The sequence below is a fragment of the Panthera onca genome, chromosome A1 (genome assembly GCF_046562875.1).
Source record: "Panthera onca isolate mPanOnc1 chromosome A1, mPanOnc1 haplotype 2, whole genome shotgun sequence".
Lineage (NCBI taxonomy): Eukaryota > Metazoa > Chordata > Mammalia > Carnivora > Felidae > Panthera > Panthera onca.
In genome coordinates this window covers 211234557-211259097 of record NC_138339.1, presented here as the reverse complement: position 1 = coordinate 211259097, position 24541 = coordinate 211234557, and the positions used below count along the sequence as shown (strand labels likewise).

Sequence of the window (24541 nt, the reverse complement as noted above, 5' to 3'; positions counted from 1 at the left end):
TTAAAAACAGATTTGCTCTTTTAATTTTAGGGAAAATTTATGTTAAATTGTTAGGGTTCCCGGGGCGCCTGGGTGGCTTGTCGGTTAAGCGTCCGACTTCAGCTCAGGTCATGATCTCACGGTCCATGAGTTCGAGCCCCGCGTCGGGCTCTGTGCTGACAGCTCAGAGCCTGGAGCCTGTTTCAGATTCTGTGTCTCCCTCTCTCTCTGACCCTCCCCTGTTCATGCTCTTTCTCTCTCTGTCTCAAAAATAAATAAACGTCAAAAAAAATAAAAAATAAAAAATAAATAAATTGTTAGGGTTCCCTTATTAGACAACGTAAAAAATTTATAACTCAGAATATTACTTTTTTTTTCCTTTGGTATGGTAGAAAGCTTGGTTTTTATTTACTGATTAATTTGAATAATAGGTTATTCACATCAAAGATTTGATGTAATTGTTTCGCCCACTAAAATGAATATGTATGTACATGTATGTAGGTATTAGTTAAGGCCTGTGTAGTTGAATTTCACTTATAATTAATGTATTAGGAAATTTCATATTAAGAAATTAAAACAATTTTTTTGATGTTTAATTTTGAGAGAGAGAAAGAAAACACAAGTGGGGGAGAGGCAGAGAGGGAGACACAGAATCCAAAGCAGGCTCCAGTCTCTGAGCTGTCAGCACAGAGCCCAATGCACGGCTTGAACCCCCAGACCGCAAGATCATGACCTGAGCCCATATTGGATGCTAACCAACTGAGCCACTCAGGCACCCCATTTTAAGAAATTTTTATTTTTCAAAATAATCTTGCTTATAATTAGATTGAGTGTGTAAACTTTTATTTAGAATACTTTTAATAATTTTAAACATTATATTTCATTAGACCCTGTACTGTTTAGATATCATCATTGTTCTAAGTCTTGTAATAATTTGCTTACATACATGTTTGCATTGCCGTCTTTTAAGTGTATAGTTCACCATCTGTCGTCTGTTGGCTCCCATGGAATCTGGAGATACGACAACTACACAAAGTACAGAAGTGTTTTTTTTTTAAATTTTTTTAACTGTTTATTCATTTTTGAGAGAGAGAGAGAGGGAGACACCAAATCTGAAGCAGGCTCCAAGCTCTGAGCTGTCAGCACAGAGCCCAACGCGGGCCTCAAACCCATGAACTGTGAGATCATGACCTGAACTGAGGTTGGCCGCTTAACTGAGCCACGCAGGCGCCCCAGAGGTGTTTTTTGCCATTGGTAAGAATGGCATGGTAACAAGAAAGGCCACTGAGAGAATAGTAGACAGGATAGGCAGGTAGCTGCTTTGGAGAACAAACCTGGGTCAGGAGAGGCCTTTAGATCCCGGTCCAGCTGTCTGTTACTAGGCTTCCACTCCACACTAAATGATGGTGTGTAGGGACTCTAATTCAGATCTGATTTCGTTGTGCTAGAGGAAGCTCTTTAACAGAAGAGGGTGAGGGGAAATAGAGATTCTGTGTATCTGGGAACCAGTAAGGTTGACTGGTTAAAAGCAATTTTTTTTTTTTTTTTTTTTTAATTCTTCAGGATGAATGTCTAGATGTTAAACCTATTAGTGTATTTGTAGCTGTAATTTTACGCTTGCTATAAACTGTGGTATGACAAGGGTTTCTGTCTAATTTACTGCTGAATCCCCGAGTGCCTAAAGCACTGCTTGGAACATAGTAGATATTCAGTAAGTATTTGTTGAATGAATATGTTAGATGGTGCGGATGAGTGATGTTACACTCTGTTTTTTTCTAGGTGCAGATCCTGATTTCACTGTCTGGATTAAAAGGTGTCAAGAAGCTCAGGATGGTAAGCATGTAGGTTTCTAAAGGTCTTTCAGTTTACAAAGAAGTAAATGTTTGACATTTTTGGATTTAAACAAATTTATTTGTAACTTTATAACTTTATACATCATAAATTTAACTAGTTCCCTCAGATAGGGATTTCCAAGGTACTGTTATATTGAAAGGATGATTTAGATAGATTTGTATCATTATATTACCGGTAAGAAATTACTAAGAAGTTTAAAGTGACTCCAGAATGCAAAATTAAACCACTTTCTTTTATTTGGGATGTATGGTAAATTGATTTATGCAATCAGTCAGTATGTTTGCGCCATAGAAATTATGTGTATAACTTTGTCTATAAGTGTATTGTTAACCGGAGATGTTTTTATGTTTTTAATAGGATCGCAATCTGAGGTGGTAAGTACAAAGTTTTTCTCCTTCGTGTTTTTACTTAATTATAATTTTGCCATGCATATTTGAGACAGGACTCAGACTGATCTTTCTTTTAGTTATATCTTAAGCAATTGGATGCAAATACTTTTTCCTTTAGTAACTGAAATAATACATTTTGGTTTGATGAAATAAATGTAGAGGTTTGTAGCCATGAAAATTATTGGGCCCATTTAATGTATGAGTCAAGTTGATTTGGTATGTTTTAGTATGGTCAGGATAGTTATTTTTTTTTCTTTTCCTTGCTGAAACGTCCTCACATTTAGGTTGAACAGCTGCTGCCTTGGAAGCACTTGCAGGGTTTATGGTGGTGTAATAGGAACACAAAAGTCAGAGGCGCCTGGATGGCTTAGTTGGTTGAGCGTCCAGCTCTTGGTTTCAGCTCAGGTCATGGTGTCATAGTTTGTGAGTTTGAGCCCTGCATCCAGCTCTGCACTGACAGCACGGAACCTGCTTGGGATATATATACTCTCTCTCTCTTCGTCTCTTATGTGCGCATGCTCGCTCGCTTGCTCTCTCTCACAAAATATTAAAAAAAAAAACCCCACACAAAAGTTAACTAGAATTTGGAAATGTTTATCTGTCTAATTTAGTTTCATATTTGGTGTTTGGACATGAAGTCTTTCAAGTCTTTTAAAACTGAAAAATTAAAAATTGTGATGGAGTTGAGAGATGCCTGGGTGGCTCAGTTGGTTAGGTGTCTGACTTCAGTTCAGGTCATGATCTCACGGTTTGTGAGTTTGAGCCCATGTCTGGCTCTGTACTGACACCTCAGAGCCTGGAACCTGCTTTGGGTTGTGTGTCTCTGCCCCTCCCTCAGCTCGCACTCTGTCCCTCTTTCAAAAATAAACATTTAAAAAAAATTAAAATTATGGTGGAGTTGAAAATTATTTGACTTTTTTTAACTACAATGTTTATAAATAACACGCATAGTTAAATTACGGCTAATGGTTTTTTAGCAGTGATCATCTACAATTTAGTCAATAAAATGACAAGGATTTAGGAAATGTGTGTGTGGTCTTAACTCTAAGGGCAGTTACTTAACCTTTTTGGGTCTCTTTCTTCAAGTCTGAATGAAAATGTACATCTTTGTCTTCCAGAATTACATTGTGACACTGAGAAAATATTTTATTCTCTGGGTTTTCTTCATTTGTAAACCGGGTCTGCTAGAGTTAATCTGCTTTAGACAGGTTGTGAGCATGAGGCCAGGTATGTGCGTATGTAGCGACTGGAGTTTTGAATATCACCAAAAGTGAACCCTGTCTGGTTATCCCTATGCCCCCAAGGCTTGTGTATATTCTTAAGTATGATAGGTGAGGGAAGTATTTAAAAGTTGGCTTCTTTCACACTGCTGGTATTTTTGTTTATGGCTTACTATTTTGGGGATTGGAACTAGTCCTGAAAACAACAGAGTAGCATTTGGATAATACTTTGTCTGGTGACACAAATTGCTGTATAGTCACAGTGCATTTTGTCGCTGCTGTAGTTGACACCAGTGTAGTTTTATCTTTATACCGAGGTGAACTGGAATAATCTGTTCTAGTCATTATCTCCATCTGATATCTAGATTGAGGTATTTGTCAATAGTTAATGCTGGAGGGTGATTCTGAGTTAGACTCAGATCTGTAGAGGGGTTTTATTTTCTTCCTTTAAACCCCATCATTTCACTTATCATTTAGGGGCAACTTAGAGGTCACTTACGACCCAGGGCAAGTTTTTCAGATTTACATAGTTTTAACTGGCACACATGTAGTTTAGGAAAGTATGGATTGGTCAAGAGTCATTTTGTTTTTTGATGGGCAGTTTAGAATGTTTGTTACTGAGAGACTATAAATGGAGTAAGCTGTTATCTGGAAGGTACCATGAAAATGTTCCTTCATGTATTCCAGAGCCATGTTTGATGCCATTGCTAAGCATGAAGTTTATACTAATTTCTTTTTTTTTTTTTTTTTTTTAAAGTTTATTTATTTATTTTGAGAGAGAAGTGCATGCGCAAGTTGGGGAGGGGCAGAGAGAGAGGGAGACAGAGAATCCCAGGCAGGCTCTGTACCATCAGTGCAGAGCCCTGTGAGGGGCTCAGACTCCCAAACTGTAAGATAGTGACCTGAGCCCAAGTCCAATGCCTAACCGACTGAGCCACCCAGGCGACCCAAGTTACACTATTTCTGAAAAATGGTTTTTTAAATGTCATTGTTATTTTCATTTTATTTTATTTAAAAAAAATTTTTTTTTTAACGTTTATTTATTTTTGAGACAGAGAGACAGAGCATGAACAGGGGAGGGGCAGAGAGAGAGGGAGATACAGAATCTGAAACAGGCTCCAGGCTCTGAGCGGTCAACACAGAGCCCGACGCGGGGCTCGAACTCACGGACCGTGAGATCATGACCTGAGCCGAAGTCGGACGCTTAACCGACCGAGCCACCCAGGCGCCCCTGTTATTTTCATTTTAAAGAGTTAGTACTGAACATTTTAGATGTAAGCTTTTCCAATCATACGTTTAGAAAGTATTTTGGGTTTTATGCTTTTATTTTAGAAGAAAAATCTTAAAATTATAAAAATACTGAATATTCTAATTTTTTGAGATGACTGGTGTTACTTAACAATTATGAATATTATGCTTTGTCTTTGAGGACGTTTTCATGTAGTTACTCCATATCAAAGTAACCATAGCACTGGGTAGATTAATAATATGTGCGTTTTCATATACAGTTGCTAAACCAGTTTGTAAAAATTTTTCTCTTTCGACTTGCCAAAATCAGTCTGCATCCCAGAGGACTCATCAGTCAAAAATCAAGTAAGTGTTTCTTTTTCATGAAATAATGCATGATATATATGTCTAAAGGGAAAAATCCTGTTGTTTAATAGTAATGAACAAGTCCTTTGTGATTTTAAGTGTTTTTTAGTTTTTTTTAGAAATAGTGCTTAGCCTGAGAAAACAAATTCTCGAGCTGTTTGCTGATTCCTGTTAGTCTTTATAATTAAGGGTAAATTAAAATCACTTCACTTTAAACTTGCTTTTTCTGGTTCCATATTATGTCACCTTGAGATGACAAGAGCCTCTTTAGGTGTTATTACACAGGTAAATAAGTTAGTAGGCTTGACAGAATTGTGCCTTTTATATTTTAGAGTATATTTTTCATAGGATAATTCTGCATGAGTTGAAAGTTACTATTGCTCAGGGCAACAGTTACAATGATGAATTAAGGATCTAGCAAGTATTTGAATTTATTTTTAATTATTCATTAGCCATGTGTACAACTCGTATTCTTAGGACTGTAACAGAAACACAAGGCATTGATCTGGAGCTTTGCATCCTCACTGAATTTCAGCAGGAAACTGAGACTCTTAAAGCATATGTCGTTAATCAAGGTGCATTTTAATTACCTAAAATTGCTTGAAAATGTTAAAACAATTTATTCATGTTCTTTCTGGCGAGATTTAGGATGAGTCTCCAAGTACCAAATAGACAGGGAAATTTGACTAGCTTGGTGGCAGCATCAAGAGTATAACACAAACATCGAATAATAACTATGATGTTAGAATGTAAGATAATCTAACATTGATTTCATATTACCAGGCACTGTGCTCAGTCTTAGGAATATAATAGTGGCAGGATAGATAAATAGCTCTGCCCTCATGGAGTTTATAATCTAATCTAATCTAATTTGAAAGTGAGGATCCCTACAGTTTTAGATCCTTCTGTGGGAAAGATACACATAATTAGAATTTCTAGGCCCACTAGTTTTCCCATGTACCTTGAGACTGAAAGAAGATACTGTGCTTAATGTTGTGTTTGGTAGGATGGGTTAAACTTTTAAGTTATTTTAATTTTTAGCTCATTTGCTTCTGCTCATTGTGTTCAGGGCTGTTGCCCCCAGCTTCAGTTAAGAGATTTTGGAGTATGAAGTCAGGTTGATGTGGGTCCAGTGTAACACCTACCACTGACTGGCTTATTGCTTCACCCTTCTGGGCTTATATTTTTTCATCTGTAAAATAGGGATAGAGTGCTTTTTCTTCGTATTAGATTGAAATGGAAGTGTAAAACTATTGATGGTATATAATAATGGTTTGTTGTTTAGAATCAGTTTTGTTTTCAACATTAGATTAAGCATAACAGTAATACAGATGTAAGTCAGAACCCCGAAAATCATGTAAGTGTTTAAGTCTCCTGGAAACATTGTAGGGATTATATCTCACTGTTCATTAGTACAGATCAAAGGAAATACAGTTATATAAAATTGTTTGTGAATCACCAGCTGCTTTTCTATTTTGTTCCTCAAGGTGGAGCTCTTGTTGTTTATCATATTGCAGTTTTTATCTTGACAAAACATAAAGAAGCAACAACTTTGAGAATATTAGATGTTCTGAGGTTTTTTTTTCTTTTAATAGGTATGACTGGTATCAAACAGAATCTCAAGTAATCATTACACTCATGATCAAGAATGTTCAGAAGAATAATGTAAATGTGGAATTTTCAGAAAAAGAGGTTATTACTGTCTTTGAACTATCTTTTATTTTGAGATTACGTACTTTTATTTGCAAAATAGTATATTGCAGAATAACCTATAGCAGTTTATCAGATACGTCATTTCTTCCTGAGATGTGGAAAATGCTGATGAAAATCTAAAGCATTGCTTCTCAGTTTGAGTGATTTTAAATTTTGAGACAAAAGTGTTTGTACTGTGGGGTACAGCTAGATGTACATAATTTTCCTTTAGATTTGAAATTCACAGTAGAATCTGGTTGACAAATAATAAAAGACATTAATTAGTAAGATGTGATTTGATACATTTGTGTGATACACTTTTGTGAAAAAGATCTACTTATTTGTTGGGTGATTTATATGTCTTAGAATTTGCTAACCACGTGAAATTAGTATGGCCTCTAATCATTTGGTTTGCTAGCATTTACTAGAAAACTTTAATGATATTTAAGTTAGTGGTAGAAGTAGATGTCTTGCATATGAATACTTTTGTTTCATACTATATTTTGCTCTTGAGTTTTCTGGAGATTTAAATGTTAAATATTTGTTTGAAACATACTATTTTCTGTTATTTAATGATGTATGTGAGAATCCATGTAAAGGGTACCCGATAGAAAAAAAGGATTATTTTGAGTTTCTTAAATCTGATACTCTATATAAAGTATTTAAAACAATCTGTAGCAGCATTGAAATTCTATTCTTATATTCAGTTTAAGTGATCCTTCATTATATAAATTATAAAATGTACTGCTAATTTTGTATTCATTAGTTGTCTGCTTTGGTGAAACTTCCTTCTGGAGAGGATTATAATTTGAAACTGAGACTTCTTCATCTTATAATACCAGAACAGAGCACATTTAAAGTACTTTCAACAAAGGTAAGACAATTTTAAAAGGGTTGTTAGTGGGAGCACCTGGCTAGCTGTCAGAAGAGCATGCAACTGTTGATCTTGGGGTTGTGAGTTCAAACCCCACATTGGGTGTTGATATTACTTAAAAATAAAATAGTTGTCAGTAGTGATGTTTTCAAAATCTAGAAATATTGGTCAACTACTCATCCATGTGATTTTAAGTTTATAGATCCTTTCAGGCACATGTCTTCAAATTAAAAACAATAATTTTTGAGTAACAATTTTCCCCTCCCAGAATTCTAGGACAGTGGAATGTAAAAATCAATTTAACCTCAGTAGTGTTTATATATTTATTAAGATTGGTATAATAGTTCTTAAAGAGGTTTTTTAAAAAGCAGTTATCAGCCTCTATTTAAGATTTGATACTGACAGTGAGTATCTCTTCTCTTGAACTTGTCTGTTTTGATGTACAAATACTTTCCCACCCTGTTTTATGCAGTTAAAAATACTACTGTGAAGATGAATCTGCCTGTTTTTTTTTCCTGTTTTTTAATTAAGTTGAATTTTAGAATACTTTGTTAACAAGCGAATACTGAGTAACTCAAACTGTGGTTTGAGTAATTATGTAATTTTTAGATTTCTTTATATTTTCAAAAAGTATGCAATGGAATTAAAATTGATATATTGTTTTAGATATCAATCAAAAGATGTAGGTAGTATAATTTAACAGGACAGGTACTGAACTGAAAAATCAAAAAAATCTGACTCTGGTTCTTTGCTCTGTGAATTTACATTGTCACAAAATTATTGTAGGTGTAAATTTTCACTGTATAAATGAGAGATATGGACTAAATGAGTGCTGAAATTTTTTCATCTATAAAATTGTATGGAGATATGTAATGACTTAATGACAAAAAATGATATAAGTAGATTTTTTCCATTGCTGCACCTTCTTTACGAATTTGTCCTGCAGCATGCTGTGTTATTAATTATTGAGTTTAAGTTCTAAGGCTGGGTGAATTTTCATATCCTAGAGTAGAATCAGGTCAGCTAGTGTCAGGGAGAATATGGTAACTGGCTTTGCGGAAAGAAGAGGGTATCTGCCGAGCGTTTGAGCAAAAGTGCAAAATAAAGAAGTGGTCATTTTTTGCATCTAGTTAGAAATGATTTGCCCACTAATTTATTTAAAGATTACAAAGTACAAAGCTGTTAAATTATGAGGGGGAGAGAAGAAACAGTTGTTTGGAAGATAAAAAGTAGGTGGGAAAAAGGAATGAAATCTTACCAAGATTGTAGTCCTATTGACCCTATCCACATAGTGTAGAATTTGTTTAGTAAAAGAAGATGGGTAAGTAATCAACCACAAAACTATGGCTAGATTTGGGAGGGGGACAGTTGAGAAAATTACGAATTAGGCATTTTCCTACATACTGTATTTTTATCAACAGGTTGTTAATGCATATTCTTTTGAAGTAGTTTAAATGGAAGCTGACTTGTGTGAATAGATGGCGTAAATGACTTAAAAACTTGTGTTAGTGGGTCGCCTCATATAACTTATGGAAGAATAGTATTTGTGATAATAAATACAGAAGTCTGTGTGGCTAGAATTGAGGATGTTAACGAAGCACTGTCATCTCTTATTCTTTATTTTCTTTTGAGTCTTGAGTACTTCTTGAATCTGACCGTTTTGCAGTGCTCCTGCTGTGTTCCCAGTTACCTTTTTTGTGCCTTTCCTCTTTCTTTAAATGCTACATAACTATTTTTCTTTTTTGTGTAGTAGTTTATGTATACATTTTATTTCCCTTGCATTTAGTCTGTGAGGATAAGAAGCATGTCATATTTATGTCTTTGTACATGCTCCAGGTAAGATTGGCTCATAAAGTATAGGATGCCCCATTAATTTTACAAACTGAATAATTTTTTAGTGTAAGTATATTCCATTTGCTAAATTTGTCAACCCTAGCCCTATGTGTTGTACATAGGGCTGCTCAATAATTGTTCAGTGAATACATTTGTTTAATTTTTTAAAGTTTATATTTATTTTGGGCAGGGGGGTTAGATGGTGTAGAAAGAAGGGGGAAGGGAGAGGGCAGAAAGGGAGAGAGAGAAAATCCTAAGGAGGTTCTGCACCAGCAGTAGGGAGCCTGACATGGGGCTCGAACTCATGAACTGTGAGATCATGACCTGAGCCCAAACTCTAAGAGTCAGATGCTTAACCAACTGAGCCACCCAGATGCCCCTCAGTGAATTAATTTAAAATAGATTCTGATGTTAACCCTTTGAAATTGTTAGATTATTTTTATTCTTAGTTTTATAGATGAAAAGAAACCGAGGTTCATGGACTTTAAATGCTTTCCCCAAGTTTACATAGTTACTAAATTATCCATCTTGGCCCAGGGGAAATACTTTTATTTCTGGAAAGCTAGTGCTTCTTTGCTTAGGTTTTTCTAAGTTCTAGATTAAAGAATTACCATTCTAAAGATGTGTAAAGAAGATGATTTTTCTTTTCCTAGCCGAAAGTAACATATATTAGTTTTGTTAGACCACCAACTTTTAAGCTGTATATTATGGGAAACAAATTGAAATAATTGTACTTAATTATATCTTAAGGGAAATGAAAATTTAGAATCTTTTTTCATACAGCAGAGGGAGACTGTTAAATACTGAAAATCAAATCTTTCTGTGGGTTACTGAGGTTTATTTAGTGATGACACTAAGAAAATAATGAAATCACATGGTTTTCATATGAATTCAGGTATCTTGAATCGTTTATGTGAGTTGAGAAAAGAATGCTTCTGGTCACAAGAAACTGCTTAAAATTAGAGATTCTGTAAAATGTGTGCTTTAAAGGGGTGATTTCTTTGGGAATTCGGTTTTTTTCTTTTCCACCTTCAAGGGTGAAGAAATGTTGCATATTCTTGTATAATCTTTGGTTAAGTGTTATTAATTCAAGGGAAATATAATTTGCAATGAAAATAAGAGAGGTAGCACCCTTCAATCAGTGAAATAACATTTTTAACTAAATATTTTACAGTGTCATACCTAGATTTTTCCAAGTCAGAATTCATTTTTTTTCAGTACCTCTGACAGTTATTTCTCCCTTTTATTGAATCCAAGCTTTCCTATCTGCCTATTAATTCATTTTATTAAGAAACTGTAGTGTTTCTTTTGTTCCATCTTACTAATTTCATGACAGTATTCTCTGCTCACAATCACAGGCTTATAACTTCAGTGTCAGCTGTGCTGTGAAATACTCATATTAAAGGTTAATATTCACTCCTCCTAAAAAAAGTGAGAATTTTCAAAATGCTTTGTAGAAATATTCTTTGGGGTACCTGGCTGGCTCATTCAGTGGAGTGTGAGACCTTTGATCTTGGGGTTGTGGGTTCGAGTCCCGCATTGGGTGTAGAGATTACTTAAAAATAAATTTTTTTAAAAAAGTTCTATTCCTATTTCTAGTCAGAGCAATTTTTGTATTATGTCTATAAAATATGAAGGCTTTTGACTGGAATTGTGGGAGGTAAAAATGTGTGTCTTTATTTTGAGACAGACCATGGCTCCCTTAACTTACTAAAATTTGAGAAGTTTCAGAGTGAATTCCTTTTCTTAATATTCATAGAGGAATCCTAATGATGATGTGATGGAGTTGGGGATGTCTGGGCAGGATGTAGAGACTTTTGGATTGTTGTTTTATGTCTTTTTGATAACAGTGGTGGTGGTAATTATGTTTTTAAATAATTAGTTGCTGATAATGCACAAATTGTTTTTGAAGTGTATTCTTTCTACCTTTTTAATGCATATTCATGTATTTTCAAAAGAAAAGGACTTTACTGTAAATACTGTCTGTAACTATCTTTTTAAATTTAGCCATATATTATGGATATTTTTTTCATGCCCTTAAATGTTTTACAGGAAAGTATTTCATTGCATGCATCTATTGTAGCTTAGTCAGTCCTATCTGTTTGACCTGTGTAGAATTATAGTAGGTAACTATTTTGAATGCTGTGTATTATCTACACATGGAATCCTAACAATTACTGTATGATACAGGTATTTTTATCACCTATTTACAGGTATAAACTGAATCCAGAGATGTTAAATACTTTGCACAGATTTTTTAGCTGATTATAATGATTGTAAAGATAATGATAAGAACATTCAGTTATTTGCCAGATACAGTGCTCTATTCTTTTCATGCATGGGCTCATTTAATCCCCATAAGAACCCTAAATGAGGTAGACCCTATTAATCCCTTTTTACAGGAGAAGCTGAGGCTCAGTGAGATTAGTTACTTGCTCATGGCCATATTTCCAGCAGGTAGTATCTATCTGTGACTCTTCTCTAAAACTGATAGTTGTCTTATTTTCAACCTCTGTTTATTTGTGAGGAAGTAAGTAAAACTTCTAGCAGAAGACACTTCCAGCAAGTTGTCTATCTTGGTTGCCTCATCTCTAAAATATGGATGGTAATCTCCTTTTATAGCGTTGTTCTTTTAACTGAGATGATATATATGAAACACACGGTATGTAATAGTGCTCAAGAAATGTTACTGCTATAGTTATTTTATCCAGATTATTTAGATTTTTATTCAGATTGTAAAAGCAATAAATGTGTATCATAGGAAATTTGGAAAAACGTAAAGGAGCAGAGAAAGTAATTATTCAGTCTCACTATTGATGACATTTTGGCATACTTCTTTCCAGGAGACTGGAATATTTCCCTATATTTAGATCTTTCACTAGAGGTGATACCTGCTGGAATTCTTTGTTTATGGGAATATCGCTTCTTGAATAATTTCTTCAAGGAGAGTAGAGACTGTGACCTTTTGTACTAATACAGTGCCTGGCCCAAGTAGACACAAAGCAGATATTTGAATTGTGCGAGTAGAACTTTGGGGAAGAGGAACGCACGGGTGGCTCAGTAGGTTAAGCGTCCAACTTCAACTCAGGTCATGATCTCAAGCTCAAGCGCCGCATCGCATCGGGCACAGGGCCCTCTTTGGATCCCCTGTCCCCGTCTCTCTCAGCCCCTCCCCAACTCAGTACTCGTACGCACTCTCTCAAAAATAAAAACATTTAAAAAAATTTGTTGAACTTTGGAGAAGATTTTTCAGTTTCTTGTCATTAATTACTGTTCTTTGCATTTAAAAAAATGATTATAAAATGATTTGAGTGTAGGGGCACCTAGGTGGCTCAGTCGGTTAAGCATGTGACTTTGGCTTAGGTCGTGATCTCACGGTTCATGGGTTTGAGTCCCGCATCAGGTTCTGTGCTGACAGCTCAGAGCCTGGAGCCTGCTTCAGATTCTGTGTCTCCCTCTCTCTCTGCCCCTCCCCTGCTTGTGCGCCCCCTTTCTCTCTCTTCCTCTTTCTCTCTGAAATAATAAACTTAAAAAAATGGTTTGAGTGTAAAAATAAAGATGGTAGTTGTGCAGTATGACTTCAGGAAGACTTGAGTTTATTATCAGATGAAGGGGTTAGATACAGCAGTTAAATGTTTAAGAGAATGTTGGGAAAAATTACATTCTGAAGGTCGGGAACAATTATTTAATGACTACAGCCTTGAAACAGGTGGTTGTCAAAACTACCAGAAAAAGAAAGTTCAGCAGTAAACTGCCACAACTCATAGTGTCTGAGAAAGATGCCTTCACTGTCCCTCTGTAGCAGGAAGTGGGAGCTTAACCTCCTCTTAAGGTGGTATCTGGATGTCATGACCCTTTTGAAGTAATGGCTTCCCTTTAAATCTGAAGTCCTTTCATTGGAAAAAATTAAACTGTGCAGAGAAGACTTTAGAGGTGGGTGATAGTATACAAAATCTTGAGAACTGACAGTTTGGAACAGCAGGGATTCTCATTAGTAATCTGTGACTACTGCTTTGGGACATTCTTGAAAGCCTTCCTTGTGCATATGAGAGCAGCATTCAAGCACACTACCAAAGTTTTAAGTTAACTTTTAAATTATTTTTGACTTAAATGAAAATAGAATAGCTTCTTAATAGTCACAGTAAAAGTACCTGAAGTTGGGCTGGCGGTAACTCTGGAGGTACCTGCCAGAATCATTAAGACTTAACACTTCAATTTAAAAAGCATACATAAACATTGAAAGTGAAATACGTGTAAAAAAGAATTCACAGAAAATTAGTATTGCTCCTCACTTTTGTCTTTTCAAAAAGCTGCTTTAAGTGGTTTATTATGTGCAGCTATTTTGGTGAATGGATTACGTACAATTTCAAGTTCAGGTCAGCATGTCTTACTTGATACAGGTTGTTACTAAGAGCTTTGACTTTGGCCTTATAAAGGCCTCTTTGTTCATACTACACAATTCCTCAGGTTATAGTTGTTTTTAGTAGACGTGAATGGTAGTGTGTGCTGCTCTTTAGGTGAAACGAGGAACTTTTCATAGACCCTGCGTAAGTGCAGGAACGTGAGGTGTGAATATAGGGTGCTCTGTGGCAGAGGTTAGTTAAGTATAGTAGTGTTGATGTATACACTGCTTGCCAGGTCTTCACTTCCAGATGAGTTGAAAATTAAAGAAGCGAAATGACTTTTTAAATTTTAGGGTAATAGCTCTTTTCAATAACTATTGCTGTGTCATTGCCAGCTACTAGATTTTTGCCCCTTTTTGATAATTATTCCAGCAGTGATAACTTAAAATACTGTCACTAATATTACTGTCACTTAATATTGTATATGAGAAAATATTGATAGCATTTTACTTTATAAAAATTAGTCATCATTTTAGAGAACTGTAGAGATTCTTATAAAATTGTTTTTATTTATGTAGAGTTTATTTTTTTATTTATGTAGAATTTAAACACATAAATTATGTTAAAAATACTGTACTTTTGGGTTGCCTGGGTGGCTCAGTCAGTTGGGGTGTCCGACTCTTGATTTTGGCTCTTTGATTTTTGAGGTCATAATCTCACAGTTCATGGCTTCAAGCCCTGTGTTAGGCTCTGTGCCATGTTCTCTCTCCCTTTCGCTGTCCCTTCCCCACTCATGCTCTCTCTCTCTGTCTCTCAAAATAAATAAACTTAAAAAAAAATTATTTATTTATATATATATTTTTTTAACTTTTTTAAATTTATTTTTGAGAGAGGGAGAGACAGAGCATGAACAGGGGAGGGTCAGAGAGAGGGAGACACAGAATCTGAAACAGGCTCCAGGCTCTGAGCTGTCAGCACAGAGCCCGACGCAGGGCTTGAACTCACGGACCGCGAGATCATGACCTGAGCCGAAGTCGGCTGCTCAACCGACTGAGCCACCCAGGCGCCCCCAAAAAAATTTTTTTTAAATAGTGCACTTTTGGTCTCTTTCCCAGGGACATTTCATGTTTTTCTCATTATAAAAATAGTTTTTGGTTACATTTCTGTCCTAAAGAAAGTACAAATCCTCAGAGACCATAACCCCTTCCATACCATCACTTCATGTCTGGTTAAAAATAATGGCAGATTTCTCAGTGTTTTAAGTTATTATGAAATGCAGATTTTAAGGATTCTATCACTAAGTGCAGATGGTAGAAAGATTACCAGTAATTGCTAGTTTAAATGATTTATCGGATCTAAAGGAGTCAAAGAACCAGTGTGAATAGGCTTTTCTTTTTGTTAAACTTTGTATAATTTTTTTTCATATTTACAAAAGTAGTAATTCTTTTCTTAGAAAAAAATTAAAATATAAGGAAAACAAGATAGATGAAAGTGTTATGTGAGTGTATGTTAGGGTTAAGAATAGACCCTAGGGGATCGACCTTGATTAGAGAGTTAAAGATAAATTTCATTTAAAAACAATTTTTTTTTATGTTTATTTATTTTTGAGAGAGAGGGAGAGACAGAGCATGAGGAGGGGAGGGGCAGAGAGAGAGGGAGACACAGAATCCGAAGCAGGCTCCAGGCTCCAAACTTTCAGCACAGGGCCCGATGCGGGGCTCCAAGTAACAAACCACGAGATCATGACCTGAGCCGAAGTCGGACGCTCAGCCGACTGAGCCACCCAGGCGCCCCAGTAAATTTCATTTTAATAAGTGAAGCTAGTCTAGCATTCATAAGCTCTTCATAATTTGCCTTACACCTTTTCCATCTGTAGTTTTTTACTGTTCTAACATAAATCTTGGACTTGTGGCAAATTGGTCTTGTCCATACTCCCTGATGCTTTGTGTCCTTTCAAACCTCAGGGCTCGTTTTAGGCTGTTCCTTTCGTCTCCAGAGACCTCCTCTTTCCACCATTGTAAATGCTCCTACCCCTCAAAGCTCTGCAAGGTGTGCTAAAACTCTTTCTTTTTACACCCAGGTGTGATCTCTGCTGAGCTATTAGAACATTTATTTGCCTCGTGGTTAACTTTATTGTAGTATCTTATATCTCACATACTTCAAGATGGTCAGGAACTTGTTTTTACTATTTAAAAAAATCCACCACATCTGTGAAAATTACAGCTTGTTCATATTGTATGTTTAATAATTAGTGAATGATTATAAAAATGGTAGCATTAGTTGTATTTTTTAATGTTTATTTTGAGAGAGCATTTGCGCACATGTGAACAGGGAACGGACGGAAAGCGAGGGAGAAAAAATCCCCAGCAGGCTCTGTGCTGTTAGTGCAGAGCCCGATGTGAGGCTTGATCCCACAAACCATGAGATCACAATGCAAGCTGAAATCAAGAGTTAAATGCTCAACCGGCTGAGCCACCCGGGTGCCCCAGTTGTAATATGTTTATATAATGGTAGTGTTCTCCACTCTCAAACAGGTTAATGTGCATGCAAATGTAGTGATTCTATTAGAACAGGGTTTCTCAAAGGGGGGCACTGTTGACATTTGGGGCTGTATAAATCTTTGTTTTGGGAAGGTTGCCCTTTATGCATCCCTAACCCCCACCCCGGGTGTGGTGACCAACAATATCCATAAACATTGCCAAATTCCACTGGGAGGCAAAATCACCTCTGGTTGAGAACACTGCATTGGAAAAAAAAAACATGGATTTCAAGACTTTTTTTTTTTTTTTAAGTTTACATATTTATTTTTGAGAGAGAAAGCATGAATCAGGGAGGGCAGAGAGAGGAGAGAGTGAGAATCCCAAGCAGGCTCTGTACCGCCAGTGTGGAGCCCTATGCAGGGCTTGAACTTATGAACAATGAGATCATGACCTGAGCTGAAGTCAGATCTTTACCGACTGAGCCACCCAGGTGCCCCAAGACTCTTCTTAATTGTAGCTTATAGTGTGTATGTATGTTGTTTTTGAAGGGTGGCTTTTAAGTAGAAAAATAAATGTTTCCAAGTTCTTGAAATTTAACCTTGAATAATTTAAGGAAATGATCTCAAGGGTTCTATTAATTCTTATAAAAGTTTATGACTTGAAGAAATTGCATTTTTTTAATGTTTTGTATATTTTACATTGAATAATAAATTTTGTTTGGTGTTTTCTTCCAGATTGAAATTAAAATGAAAAAGACAGAAGCTGTGAGATGGGAAAAACTAGAGGGGCAAGGAGATGTGCCTACTCCAAAACAGTTTGTAGCAGGTTTGTTTTCTGGCCTTGATGAGCTTTAAATTCATATTGTGTTATATAGTTGAAGTTAAATAGTAATGGACTTTCTTTCTGCCTACATTATTTATGTTCCCAAGGTAAAATACAATGAGTGTAAGAAGATTGCTCTGTAATGAATACAAACTAGCTTTTCATATGAAGGTTCTAACTTCTTAAACTCAATACAAATGAATGGGGACAAAAACCCTGAGGGAGTTGGGATTTATTGTTTACCAAGTTAATGTAGGATATCATTTGGGGGTTGTTTTTGTGTGTTGCCCTTTCCTATTACTTCTTTTTGGGTTGCAAGTGAATTAGTGGTTTATTCTCCTGAAATAGTCTCTCTTCTTCCCTTTCCCTTTTATTTCTTTTCTTTCTCTTTCTTCTTATAGAATAATATAGAATATATTGTCAACTCTAATTTCCTGGAATTTCAGGGCTTGACAGTGTAAAGTATCTAACCCATTTCACTATGTTGCTCTTTTAGTACAAGTGCTCATAAATAGGTCATGAAGACAGAAAAGCCCAGGAGAAGAGTAGAAAACTAGGGTTGATTGTTTTTAACCCTTTAAGGGACAGGCTACTTTATATTGGGTCAATTTTTTTTTCTTTCTATTTTTAAAAAATTTTTTAAATGTAATTTAATTTTTTAAATTTACATCCAAGTTAGTTAGCATATAGTGCAACAATGATTTACCCATTTAGCCCTTCCCCCCTCCCACAACCCCTCCAGTAACCCTCTGTTTGTTCTCCATATTTAAGAATCTTTTATGTTTTGTCTCCCTCCCTGTTTATATTATTTTTGCTTCCCTTCCCTTGTGTTCATCTGTTCTGTGTCTTAAAGTCCTCATATGAGCGAAGTCATATATTTATCTCTCTAATTTCGCTTAGCATAATACCCTCTAGTTCCATCCATGTAGTTGCAAATGGCAAGATTTCATTCTTTTTGATTGCTGAGTAATACTCCATTATATATATTATTACGTTGGGTCAGTTTTAAGTATATGCAGTAGACAGGTATTTTTCTAATGGAATATTTAATCTGCTAGACACTCCTAGAACTACAGTCTAAGAGTGTATTTTACAGCATTGACCTCATTAATGAGAGGAGAAAAATTTCTTTTTGATTAGAGTTAATGTTCCAGTTTGATGACCAAAATGAGCTAACATTGTGTTTCAGCCACTTTTAGATTTTCCACTGCCTTCTTCTTTGACAGAAAACACATTTCCTTGTGGCACCTTTTAGAAAACCCTGAGTTAGCCAATAGATCATTTATTTTATTTTAGTTTTATTTTGAAATAATTTTAGATTCCCCTCAAAGTTGCAGAAATACTAAGAGTTTTCATGTGCCCTTCACCTGGCTTCCCTGCATGAGAGCATCATAACTAGTCTATAGTGTAATTAGCAAAACCAGGAAATTGACACCAACAGATAGTTTTTATATTGAAGTATTTGAAGTTGGTATTTAAGCTCTTAAGCTTCTGCTTTCACACTTGATTTGAAAGACATAGGAAAGATGTTATGTAGTTCTTTTGGGGCTGACTCTCTGGGATTTGGGGGCTGAGGTTTATATATATAGTTCAAATATTTTTTTTAAAGAAACACTTTAAATGCCATATATCACTGAATTCTAACAAAAGCCCTCTGAATTAGACAGCCCTATTTTATAGGCTCAGAGAAGAAGCAGATTGCTTAAGATCACCTGGCAATTTTCATTGTCGAGGACTAAACCCTGGTCTTCAGGATCTGGGTCTGGTTCTTATATAAACTCTGTATGTGATACTGGTTGTTGCTGCATCTTCTAACAGTGGAAAATCTGCTGACATGAGTATCTTTGCAATTGTTTGATATTATAATGAATGAGCAAGGAAGTTAGGTTACTATTCCTCAGTAGTTTATCTTTCATCTACAGGTGTTAAAATTTTTCTGAGATTAAACCTAAAGATTTTTAGTGTTACAGTTGCAGAGTTTTTCTAAACACAGTGCCTTGGATATTTCAGATGTTATTCCTCCTGTCCTGGTATATTTTTGTAAGGAATTAATATGCTTGTCAGATTCCTGTGTCCTGCAAGCTGGAGACTGCAGATAAGGGCAAGTTGCTTAACACGTTTGAGCCAGTTTTCTTGTGTGTAAAGTGGAAGTTAGAATCTGTGTTTTCATTCTCTGGGGAGTCAGCATTAGGATTAATTAAACCCATGTTATTTTAGGCTCTTAATTTACTGTAACCTGCATTGTTTTGTTTGTTTGTTTTCTTTGGCTACTAGTGAAAATGTACATAGATCAAGAGGGGATTACTGCTAGAGAAAGAGTAGATTGGAAAACCATATGCTTAACCTAAATAAAACTGTGTGAGGTATTATGGTTTGGTTTAGTTTTGCTGGGAAATAGATAGGGAGAAAGTTGGTTTATAGGCGAAGAGAAAGGATGGAACAACAGAATGAACAGTTAGTGGTTTCTCATTTCTGAACTATTTTGAGGAATGGGAGATAGAGAGGCAGTAGTGGAAGAGGGACATTCAGTGTGTCCTAATATATTTATAATAAATAATAAATATATATATATATTTTTAACGTTTATTTTTGAGAGAGCGCATGAGCAAGGGAGGGGCAGAGCCAGGGAGGGACACAGAATCTGAAGCAGGCTCCAGGCTCTGAGCTGTCAGCACAGAGCCTGACCTAGGGCTCGAACTCACAAGCCGTGAGATCATGTCGGACCCTTAACCAACTGCGCCACCCAGGCACCCCTAGATAGTTTTTTTTAGTGTGTCCTAATATATTAATAGAGAAACTTTGAATCGGGTGTTTTTTAAAGCTTTGTAGCTACACTTTCCAGTATAGTCGCTACTGTACGTACTGAGCATTTGAAATGACCAGTCTGGATTGAGTTGTGCTGGAAGTATAAAATACAGATTTTGAAGATCTTATGAAAGGAAAATTACAACATATCTTAATATATTTATATTGATTTTGTGTTGAGGTTGATACAGTTTTAAATATATTAGGTTAAATATTAAAATGCATTTCATCTGATTCTTTTTAGTAATGTGGCTACTAGAAATTTTTAAATTATGTGGCTCACATTTGTGCCTGCATTGTATTTCCATTGGAGAGTAAACAGCACTGCTCTTATAGCTACTATGTAGATTAGTTTTTAATTATTTGTGTGGGGCGGGGTGGGGTGAAGGGGCTCTTGATTCCATTAGTCTTTAGGGTAGTCTTGGCAGTGCCCTGAGCCCCTGGGCTAGTCAGTAGCCTGTCTGGCTGCAGGCAGCTTCCATTAACTTCAACGTGCCCTACAGATACTAATGTTTTCTATGTGTGTGTGAGTGGACATTGAGCTCTGGATTATTGCCTGGTGTATTTTTCATCATTCAAGAAGAATTACTATTTCCTATCGAAGTAATCAAATATTTTAACGTGAGGAGAGGATGGAGTCTTAACTCACTAATTGTATGGATAATTACTTATATTTTCAGTTTATACTTACTCTGAAAGATACAGGAGTACCTCAGAAAAACTAAGCCACATTTTTTATTTAAAGTTTATTTATTTGTTTTGAGAGAGCACATGAGCAAGTGAAGGGCAGAGAGAGAGAGAGAGAGAGAGAGAGAGAATCCCAAACAGGCTCTGCATGATCAGTGTGCGGATCCTGACACAGGGCTCAAACTCATGAAACCATGAAATTATGATTTCAGCCAAAATCAAGAGTCAGATGCTTAACCAACTGAGCCATCCAGGCACCCCAAGGAAAAGCCACATTTTTAACATTTATTAAAATCTCATTTATAAGAGAAATTTCTTAAGCATCATTTTAAAAAACACTATTTAGGGGGATGGGAGGGAGGGTAAAGTGGGTGATGGGCATTGAGGAGGGCACCTGTTGGGATGAGCACTGGGTGTTGTATGGAAACCAATTTGACAATAAATTTCATAATAAAAAAAATAAATACAAAGACTATTATTATTTATTATCTTTTATTATTTGTACTATTTTTGCAACTTTTCTATAAATATAAAAGTTCCAGTACACTTCTCACCCAGTCCCCCCCATTATTAACACAAAGAGTCTGTTTTTAATCTAATCTTGGGTAATGTACCAAAAATGTACACTTTATTTTGCTCAAAAAAAATTCCCAGATTTTACATTATACTAACTGATTCAGTTTTGATAAGTGTAAGTCTGTTGATGTATATATCAGAAAGATATTTATTAGAGGGGTGCCTGGGTGGCTTAGTTAAGTGTCTTGATTCTTGATTTCAGCTCAGATCATGATCTCACATTTTGTGAGATAGAGCCCGCGTCAGGCTCGATGCTGACAGCGTGACAGCGTGACAATCCTGCTTGGGATTCTGTCTCTCTTGCTCTCTGGGCCCCTCCCCAGGCCTCTCATAAATAAATAGATAGATAGATAAATAAAACACTGTCTCTCCCCCCCTCAAAATTAATAAACTTTATCCAAAAAGGCATTTGTTATAAATATGAAATTCAGTGAACTATAAACTGTTACAATGTTCTTTATACCACAGTCACAAAGTTTACATATTTTTGACATAGTCATCACGTGTTGATTAATCACTTCTATCTTTTTTACTCCATAGATGTAAAGAACTTATATCCATCATCATCTCATTATACAAGAAATTGGGATAAATTGGTCGGTGAGATCAAAGAAGAAGAAAAAAATGAGAAGTTGGAGGGAGATGCAGCTTTAAACAAATTATTTCAGCAGATCTATTCAGATGGTTCTGATGAAGTGAAACGTGCCATGAACAAATCATTTGTAAGAACATACGCTTGAAAAAAGCATACTTTAGTAGTAAATTTCAGAAAATTTAAAAGAAATTAGGCAATTTTAAACAAAATTGCATGTACTGTGGTTTTGAATAGGCTTCATCTGAACATTTCTTCCCGCTCTAAACTTAGACTAATTATTGAGGAAGTTGGAAACTTGTGGGGTAGTTGAGAAGTAAGTGGTTTATTCCAAATAAATATTTTTTAGTCATTAAGTTAGAACTTGGAAACCTTAAGAAATACTCTAATTATGGTAGTTGGATTTATCACGGTAGCTGAAGGTGCTTCCATTAGAACCATGTATAGCCTCAGTGTCAGAGATGAAGAACATAGAGGGGAAACTTCCAGAACAGTGTTTGGCAAGTAGAAGGTGCATGTTAATTATTCATTGGTTTGTTAATAATTTTGTCTATTGAATAAGAAAATTTAGGTCTTTGCCAGACAACAGATACCACCTAATTAGGCCTCAAGTTTTGGAATTTTAATGACAAGTCCTCACTGTAGAACTGTATTGATTATTTTGCTTGAAGATGTAATCCTTTGACTTTTACCAGTAGCTTTGGAAATGTCACTCTTCTTTCAAGGGATATTCAAATTAGCATTTAGTTAATGTCTTAGAAACTCAGATATTCCACATAAGTTACTATGTCATAACTTGTCATGATTCAACTTTTCACTGTTGACTTAAAAAGGTTTTCTTTTAATTAAATTTCTTACTTTGAGATAATTGTGGATTCATATGCAGTTATAAGAAATAATATAGAGAGGTCCCTTGTATCCTTTACATAGTTTCCCCTAGTGGAATCTCCTTGTAAAACTACAGTATCACAACCATGTTATTGATAGTTAGGACAGAGAACATTTCCACTGCCATAGGATTCCTTTGTTCGTGTCATTTTATAGCCATACCCACTTCCTTCCACCCCTTCCCGTCTTTAAACTGTGCCACTACTAATTTGGCAAGTCTTTGGGAGATACATAGTTTGCAAATATTTTCTCTCAGCTTGTAGTTTGTCTTCTTACTTTCTTGATGGTCTTTTGCAGAGCTAAAGTATTTAATTTCGATGAAATCCAGTTTATCAGTTTTTTCTTTTATGGATCATGCTTTTACTATCAAGTGTAAGAACTCTTTGCCTGGTTCTAGATCTGAAAGACTTCTGCTGTGTTTTTCCTTTCAATAAAACTTTTATACTTTCACTTATTACATTGAAGTCCATGATCCATTTTGAGGTAATTTTTATATAAAGCAGAGATGTAGGTTGAGGTTTTTGGGCGGGGGGGGGGGGGGGGGGTTGTTTTTGGCCTATGTGTGTTCAGTTGCTCTAGACTGCTTGTTGAAAAAGCTGTCTTTCTTCCCTTGAACTGTTTTTGTGTTGTTCGAAAATCAGTTGAGCGTATTTGTCTCAGTTTATTTCTGGATTCTCTGTTTCATTGATCTGCATGTCTATCCCTCTGTTAATACTAGTCTTGATTATTTTAGCTATGTTACTTTTGAAACCAGGAAGTCATTCCTTCTACTTTATTCTTCATTTTCAAAATTGTTTTAGATATTCTAGTTCCTTTGTGTTTCCACATAAGCTTTAGAATGTTTTGTCTGTAGGTACCAAAAAATCCTGTTGAACAGTATATAAATTTGGAGAGATTGACATTTTTTTTTTTTTTTTTTTTAATTTTTTTTTCCAACGTTTTTTATTTATTTTTGGGACAGAGAGAGACAGAGCATGAACGGGGGAGGGGCAGAGAGAGAGGGAGACACAGAATCGGAAACAGGCTCCAGGCTCCGAGCCATCAGCCCAGAGCCTGACGCGGGGCTCGAACTCACAGACCGCGAGATCGTGACCTGGCTGAAGTCGGACGCTTAACCGACTGCGCCACCCAGGCGCCCCGAGATTGACATTTTTATTGTGTTGAATTTTCCAGTCCAATCTTTGATTTCTTCATCAGTATTGTGCAATTTTCAGCACATCCTTAACATGTTTTGCAAGATATACCTAAATATTTAATTCTTGTTTTGAGTGATTGTAAATGGTATTGTAGATTTAACTTTGGTGTCATGTGCTAGTATTTAGAAATACAGGTTTGTTTGTTTGTTTGTTTGTTTGGTTTATCTTATATTCTGACCTTGTTGAACTCACTTATTCTGGGAGATTTTTTGGTAAATTGCTTGCGATTTTCTAGGTAGACAGTCATATTTTCAAATAGGGACTTTTTTTCCCCTCCTGATATTTGTGGCTTTTCTCTCCATATTGCAGTGGCTGGAATTTGTGGCACTGTGTTGAGTAAGAGTGGTGAGAGTGGATATTTATGCTTTGTTCCCCAGCTTAAGGGAAAACCATTCATTCCTTCACCATTAAGTAGGTTAGCAGTAGGTTTTTTGTAGATGCTATATCAGGTTAAAAGTTCTCTATTCCTTGTGTGAGATTTTTATCGTGAGTGGCTGTTGACTTTTTGGAAGGTAGCAGTTAGGCTCACCACTATACCACCAGCACTGCACAGCTGTTGACTGTTAGCTTTTTGAATTTGAATGCTTTTTTTCTGCAGTGATCAATATGATTATGTAATTTTTCTTCTTTAACCTGTTAACAGTGGTGATTTTGTATGATTAATGTGACTGATTTCAACTAGAACCAGCCTTGCATCCTTTGGATAAGCCTCACCTGG

At 35.8% G+C, this 24541-nt stretch overlaps 1 protein-coding gene across 1 annotated transcript in view; it reads left to right on the top strand.

The window, feature by feature from the left end:
- The window catches only part of SUGT1 (SGT1 assembly cochaperone of MIS12 kinetochore complex), a 43380-nt gene that overhangs the window by 10733 nt on the left and 8106 nt on the right, over positions 1–24541 (top strand). The window contains exons 6-12 of the mRNA XM_060637056.3: positions 1759–1812; positions 2191–2207; positions 5001–5035; positions 6631–6727; positions 7494–7601; positions 16992–17082; positions 21688–21869. Of these exons, the coding sequence (XP_060493039.1) occupies positions 1759–1812; positions 2191–2207; positions 5001–5035; positions 6631–6727; positions 7494–7601; positions 16992–17082; positions 21688–21869 (584 nt within the window). The remainder of the gene's footprint in view (positions 1–1758; positions 1813–2190; positions 2208–5000; positions 5036–6630; positions 6728–7493; positions 7602–16991; positions 17083–21687; positions 21870–24541) is intronic.